Source organism: Mangifera indica, chromosome 11 (genome assembly GCF_011075055.1).
Source record: "Mangifera indica cultivar Alphonso chromosome 11, CATAS_Mindica_2.1, whole genome shotgun sequence".
Lineage (NCBI taxonomy): Eukaryota > Viridiplantae > Streptophyta > Magnoliopsida > Sapindales > Anacardiaceae > Mangifera > Mangifera indica.
The window spans coordinates 15,324,904-15,332,621 of NC_058147.1; the positions used below are offsets into that span (position 1 = coordinate 15,324,904).

General features: G+C 34.7%; 1 protein-coding gene across 2 annotated transcripts in view; it reads right to left on the reverse strand.

Annotated features, from left to right (window-relative positions):
• The window catches only part of LOC123229917 (glycerophosphodiester phosphodiesterase GDPD4), a 47,398-nt gene that overhangs the window by 23,324 nt on the left and 16,356 nt on the right, over positions 1-7,718 (reverse strand). For both annotated transcript variants that reach the window (XM_044655958.1, XM_044655959.1), the window contains exons 2-3: positions 5,969-6,055; positions 5,511-5,608 (exon numbers count right to left, since the gene is read on the reverse strand). In XM_044655958.1, coding sequence (XP_044511893.1) covers positions 5,511-5,608; positions 5,969-6,055 — 185 coding nt within the window. The remainder of the gene's footprint in view (positions 1-5,510; positions 5,609-5,968; positions 6,056-7,718) is intronic.

The following is a 7,718-nucleotide window of genomic DNA, read 5'->3' on the forward strand; positions in this document are numbered from 1 at the left end:
GAAAAACGTTCATTTCTTTTCTACTTATCCTACTTACTCTATTAAGGGGGAGGATGATGATGAATTGTTGGTGTACACTATTACCTCTTCTTGCCCTCTAGAGGTCTCTCCACTCACTACATATGTTAGTTCTCCAGAGGTTTCTCCACTTGAAGAGTCTACCCCTACCAGGCCACCCATTACTTAGTTCTATTCCAGACGTCAACAACCTCCAGATACATTACCTAAACCAATCACTTCGTCGTCAAATCCGGTTCCTAGTGATACTGATTTACCAATTGCTCTTCGAAAAGGTAAAAAACAATGTACTTACCCTATTTCTTCTTTTGTTTCTTATGGTCACTTATCCTCTATTTCTTGCTTCTTTATTGCATCACTTGACTCAATTTCTATTCCCAGAACTACTCATGAAGCTTTATCTCATCTTGGTTGGCGTGAGGCTATGATAGAAGAAATGAATGCCTTAGATGATACTGGTACTTGGGACTTGGTAAATCTACCTACAAGAAAAACAGGCATTGGATGCAAATGGGTGTTTACAGTTAAAGTTAATCCAGATGGATTAGTGGCTCACCTTAAGGCCCGTCTTGTTGCTAAAGGATATGCACAAACGTATGGGGTGGATTACTTTGACACTTTCTCTCTTGTTGCTAAGCTGACGTTTGTCCGTTTATTTATTTCTATGGTAGCTACCTACAATTGGCCTTTATACTAGCTAGATATTAAGATTGCCTTCTTGCATGGTGACCTTCAAGAGGAAGTTTATATGAAGCAACCACCTGGTTTTGTTGCTCAGGGGGAGTATGGGAAGGTTTGTCGTCTTCACAAATCCTTGTATGTTTTGAAACAAAGTCCTCATGCTTGGTTTGGAAAATTTAGTCAAGCGATTCAAAAGTTCAACATGATAAAGAGCAAATGTGATTATTCAATTTTCTATAGATAGTCTGAAACTGGTAGTATTCTTCTAGTTGTGTATGTTGATAATATTGTTATTACTAGAAGTGATATTGTGGGAATTTCCTCTTTTAAGTCATTTCTTCACACTCAATTTCAAACAAAAGATTTAGAGGGGTTGAAATATTTCTTGTGTATTGAAGTGACAAGAAGCGAGAAAGGCATCTTTCTATCTCAGAGGAAATAAGTGTTGGACTTATTGACTAAGACAGGAAAATTGAGAGCTAAACCATGCAACACTCCAATGATTCCTAATCTACAGCTTACAAAAGATGGTGAACCATTTGAAGAACCTGAGAAGTATAGAAGATTGGTGCGAAAGTTGAATTATCTTACAATGACTCATCCTAACATTGCATATTCTCTCAGTGTTATGAGTCAATTCATGTCTTCTCCAACAGTCAATCACTGGGCAACTTTAAAGCAAATTTTGTGCTATTTGAAGGGTGCTCTTGGACGTGGCATATTGTATGGAAATCATGGACACACTGACATTGAATGGTTTTCAGATGCAAACTAAGCAGGTACTAAGATAGATAGAAGATCCACTATTGGCTATTTTGTTTTTGTTAGAGGAAATTTGGTATCGTGAAAAAGTAAGAAGTAGTGCTATGTCCCGATCTAGTGCAGAATCAAAATATAGAGCTATGGCACAGTCTATGTGTGAAATAATATGAGTATATCAACTTTTGACTGAAGTGGGTTTCCAAATTTCATTACCAATGCAATTGTGGTGTGATAATCAAACTGCTCTTCATATTGCCTCTAATCCTGTGTTTCATGAACGAACTAAGCATATTGAAATTGACTGTCATTTCGTTCGAGAGAAAATTTAACAAAATTTTATTTCTACGAGATATGTAAAGACAATAGAACAGCTAGGAGATTTTTTCACTAAGGCTATAAATGAGGTTCAAGATGATTATATTTGTAACAAACTGAGCATGATTAATATCTATGTAGCAACTTGAAAGGGAGTGTTATAGAATCTGTAAATATGTACATTACTATATAAGACTTAATTATAAGGGTTTAATTATGGTAGAAATTGATTATAGGATCGCAATTATAGGAATCAAATATTCCTCTTTCCTAATCTAGGATACCTAATGTGTATATATATATGTATCTCTGTAACAGTGAAAGCATGAATGAAAATATACTTTTCATTTCAGTTTTGTTTAGTCTAACCCTTGTTGTAAGCCCTGATCTTACTCTAGTATGAGATCAGATTCTTGATAATGCTACTATGTCTTCTCTTGATGAAGTGTTTGTTCGATTACTTCATGTTTCCTCCCCTAATGTTGTGACAAGATCTCTCATTGTTGACTCTTTCATTATGGCTTCTCAGTTTCAAAATACTGCTAAAGGAGAGCAAGGAGATCATGGTGGCAAGGGAAGTCGAGTCAAGTGTAGTCACTATCATCAGTGGGGGTATAGCAGGGAGAAATGCTACAAATTGCATGGACGACCTACTCGGGCTACCAATGTTGTTCATGCAAATCACTATGATCTTCGTTTTAAATCATCTAAAAGACACACTTAGCCATCCTTGACTCTTACTGGTGCTAATTATGAAAAATATCTCAAGTATCAAGCAAGCAAGCAGTCTTCTTCAATTGTTGCTTCCATTGCTCACTCAAGTAATTTAGTTACATGTCCTAGTTTGTTATCTCATTTTACTAATGCTACATCTTTACCATTAGTTACTTTAGCTAATAGGCCCAAAATAGTTGTTAAAGTAATGCCTCGTGCTCATCCACTTCTCTCATTGTCGTTAGACTTTGTTCTTTATATTCTCAATTGTCTTTTTAATCTTGTGTTTGTCAATAAACTTACACGCTCTTTACATTGTTCTATCACTTTTGATAATGAATCTGTCATTATACAAGACCGAGGCACGAGATGGATGATTGGTATAGGACGCGAGTCACAGGGCCTCTATCATCTCAACTTATCTTCTGCTCCTATCGCATGCATTGTCTCTGAGTCTCCAGCTCTCCTTCATAATCGTTTGGGTCATCCCTGCTTATTAAAGCTTCATAAAATGGTGTCAAGTCTATCTAATTTACAGTCTTTAAGTTGTGAGTTCTGTCAACTTGAAAAACATTTTCGTAGTTTATTTCCAAAGCGTGTCAATAAATAGATTACGCCCTCTTATGAGTTAGTTCATTTAGATGTTTAGAGTCTTTGTCGTGACTCTTCTATTTTGGGTTTTCAATATTTTGTCATATTTATTAACGATTATTTTTGTTGCACTTAGTTATTTTTAATGAAATCTCAGACAAAGTTGTATTCCATATTTGAATCATTTTGTGCTAAAATTAAGATACAATTTAACACTGTTATTTGTATATTGCAGAGTGATAACACTCACAATTATTTTTCTGCTCCCTTTACTAAATTCACATCTTCCTAGGGAATCTTTCATCCATGTTATTGTGTTTACACCACAGAACAAAATGGGTTTGTTGAGCATAAGAATAGACATCTCATTGAAACTGCTTGCACTTTACTTTTACATAAGGTCCCTCTTCGATTTTGGGTAGACGTTGTGCTAACTACTTGTTTCTTGATCAATTGGATACCTTCTTCATTCCTATAAAACAAGGTACCTCATTCTATCTTTTTCCCTAATCAACTGTTATACTTTCTTCCTTCACGTATCTTTGATTGCATGTGTTTTGTTCATATTTGTTCCCCTAATTAGGATAAACTATCTGCCAAGTCTATCAAGTGTATTTTCCTAGGATACTCACGTCTTAAAAAATGGTATAAGTGTTTTTCTCCAGCAACATATTGATATTTCATATCTACTGATGTTACATTTTTTTAATCTTCTCCCTTCTTCCCTTCATCTCCACCAAGAAGTGATTCTATAACCGAGGTCCTTCCTATCCTTTACATGGTCCTCTTCCTGAATCTGTACATGTACCATAGTGTCCTCCTATAGGACATTGCTCCTAATAATCTTCCTGATAATGTCAAGGTTGGTCCGAATGGTCAGGTTAATCGATTAAAAGCACGTTTGATGGAAAAAGGGTACACTTAGATTTATGGATTGAATTATTATGACACTTTTTCCCTTATGGCTAAAATGTCATCCATTTGCTTGTTCTTATCTATGGTTGTCATTAGACAATGGCCTCTGAACCAATTGGACATTAAAAATGCATTTTTTCATGGTGAGCTTTAAGAAGAAATCTATATAGAGCAACCATCTAGCTTTGTTGCTCAGGGGAGAGTCTAGTTTGGTATGTAAATTTCGTTGTTTTCTGTTTGGCTTGAAACAATCTCCTCGTTCCTGGTTTAGATGTTTTAGTACTGTCATTCAAGAGTTTGGTATGGTTCAGTATAAGTTTGATCATTATGTTTTTTATATACATATATCACCAGGGCAATGCATCTATCTAGTTATCCATGTCGACAATATTGTCATTACATTAAGTGATCAAGATGATATTGCATAGTTAAAAAAACACTTGCTCAACCATTTTTAGACCAAAGATTTGGGATTGCTGAGGTACTTCCTTGGTATAGAAGCGGTTCAATCTAGCATTGGTATTGTGATCTATCGGAGAAAGTATCCATTGGATATTTTGGAAGAAACAATAACTCTCCGGTGGATCATAATTTCAAGTTCTTACCTGGACAGGGGGAGCCTCTTGTAGACCCTAGAAGATAGCAAAGACTAGTTGGTAAGCTTAATTACCTCACCATCATAGGGCCTGAATCTCCTTCCCTGTAAGCATCGTTAGTCAATTTCTATAGTCTTCATGTGAGTTATTGGGATACAGTTGTTCAGATTTTGAGGTATATTAAGGATGCACCAAGCAAAGGTTTGTTAAATGAAAATAGGGGTCATACAAAAATTGTTAGATATTTTGATGTTGATTAGGCAAGTGCTCCATCAAATAAATATTCCACTTCTGGTTTTTGTGTTCTGCTTGGAGGAAACCTAGTTTTTTAGAAAAGTAAGAAGCAAGATGTCGTTTCTAGATCAAGTGCAGAGGCAAAATATCGTGCAACGGCCTCAGCAACTTGTGAGCTTATTTGGTTGAAGCAACTGATCCGATAATTGAAATTTATAGAAGTATCACAAATGAAGTTACTCTGTGATAATCAAGTTACCTTCTATATTGTCTCCAATCTAGTGTTTCACAAGAGGATTAAACATATAGAAATTGATTATCATTTTATTCGAAAAATAGTTTAATCTAATTGTATTACTACTAGTCACGTCAGCTTAAATGACTAGCTAGAGGATATTCTCACTAAATCTCTCAGGGGGTCTCGTATTGATTTTATTTGTAATAAGTTTGGTGCATATGATCTATGTGCTCAAGCTTGAAGAGGAGTGTTGAGTTGTATAAAACTATATTAGGATTAAGATCTGTAAAATAGGAAATTAGAATATTGCATTTTCAATTATAGTTTATTGTAATAGTATATATAGATATATTTTGTAGAGTATAAATACACAAGAAATTTAGTCCATTCATATTCTTCCCAGTTGCGACTAGATGATACTAAGGAAATTGACAGTGATTAATTACCTATCATGAAGAGCAAACAAAACTCCATCTAATGAACGAGAAACATCAATTTCAATGCAGTCTGCTTGAGAATGAATAGCAGATCGATATGCATCCATCTAATGAAGAGGAAAAATAACAAAAAGATCATAACCAAAGATTAATCTTTTAACATTAAGAAAAAAACTCTAAAGAAACAAATTCACGTACAAAGATATATAGATATTCTATATCCTTCAATTTTGCTAATAAAGTTGTGGAACTTATTTGTGATTATCTGCTATAATTTAAATAGTTCTATACGACCACATCATTGCAACTTGATCAAGTTGAACACATAGCATACGATAAGTGGCAAAAAACTACTTAAAGCAATATTTGTAGAAAAAAGAAAAAAAAATGAACACTGAATAATGATTTGCTGGCTTCTAATTAGACTATACAAAGGAAGAAACTAAAAGTAAAAACAAGATTCCTACAGTGTTTGGGAATGCGTTTATTGAGTCACCACCATGAGCACACACAAAAGGAGGATCATTTAGCCAATCACACTTCTTCAATTGCATCTGCAAAAGATCAAGTAGAATTCATAAGTGAATATTTAAATCTATAATAGAGACAATAAATCAACAACAATATCAGATTATAACTATCATGATATTCAAATCTAATCCCAATTCAAAAACAATATAAAAACAAAATTGCAGAAAGTTGATGAAGATTACAAATATAATATTGGTTGTCATTAATTTAACATCATAAATTAATGGTTGAAGAAATTTACAGTGTCAACAATGGCCCAATAACGTTACCAAGCCACCTAAAAAAATATAAATAGTGTAATAACATATGAGATAAAAAGAATTCTGAATTTTTTCTTCTGATTTTTAAATTGATATTACACAGTATTATATAACAAATTACAAGAGAAAAAAAGGAAATTAAATCACTCCTAAATCTGGAAAATTGTCTAATCTCTCTATTCAAGGGATTTTAAATTAAACTTCTTAATCTAACTTAATCCCTCCATTTAAGGGATTTCAAATTAAACTTCCTAATCTATTTACAACTCAACACTCCCCCTCAAGCTGAGGAATAGATGTCTTCCATTCCCAGCTTGAATACAAGATCATGGAATCTCGAACTGTTCAACCCCTTTGTTAGAACATCAGCTAATTGACATTCTGATGGAACATAGGATATACACATTAATCCTTCCTCCAATTTCTCTTTAATGAAATGTCTATCAATTTCAATATGCTTTGTCCTATCATGTTGTATAGGATTATAAGCAATATTGATAGCTGACTTCTTGTCACAATAGAGTTTCATAGGACCTTCCCATTTGACTCTCAAATCATCTAGGATAATCTTCAGCCAGAGCAGTTCACACAATCCTTGAGCAATAACCCTAAATTCTGATTCTGCAGATGATCTTGCCACCACATTTTGCTTTTTACTGCTCCAAGTTACCAAATTACCTCCAAGGAAAGTACAATACCTTGCAGTTGATTTTCTATCCACTAGAGAATCTGCACAGTCAGCATCAGTGTAAGCTTCTAAAGCAAGAGTATCATTCTTCTTGAACAAGTTTCCTTTCCCTGGATTGCCTTTCAAGTAATGCAGCACCCTGTAAGCAACTTGAAGATGAGGTTCTCTTAGATCATGCATGAATTGACTAATCACACTCACCGAGTATGCTATGTCTAGCCAAGTGTGAGCAAGGTATATGAAATTACCGACCAACTTCTGGTACATTCTTTTATCAACAACTGGTTCTCCTATAGCTTCTCCCAACTTATGGTTGGGATCCATTGGGGTAAAGACTAGCTTACACCCAATCTTCCCTGTTTCTGTTAATAAATCAGTCACGTACTTTTGCTGAGATATGAAGATCCCTTGTGTGGAATATGCCACCTCAATACCAAGGAAATATTTTAGTTTCCCCAATTCTTTTAGATCAAACTCTCTTACTAGTCTCTGTTTCAATTCATGCTTCTCTTTCTCATTATTCCTAGTTACTATGATGTCATCCACAAAGACTAGAAGAGCAGTCACTCCCCCTACAACTGAATGCTTAATGAAGAGAGTGTGATCACCTTGGCTTTGTTTGTACCCAGACTCCTTCATGACTTTTGCAAATCTCCCAAACCATGCTCTAGGAGATTGTTTTAATCCATAAAGGGTCTTTCTTAGCTTGCACACCTTGTTACTGTGTCCCTCTCAAAT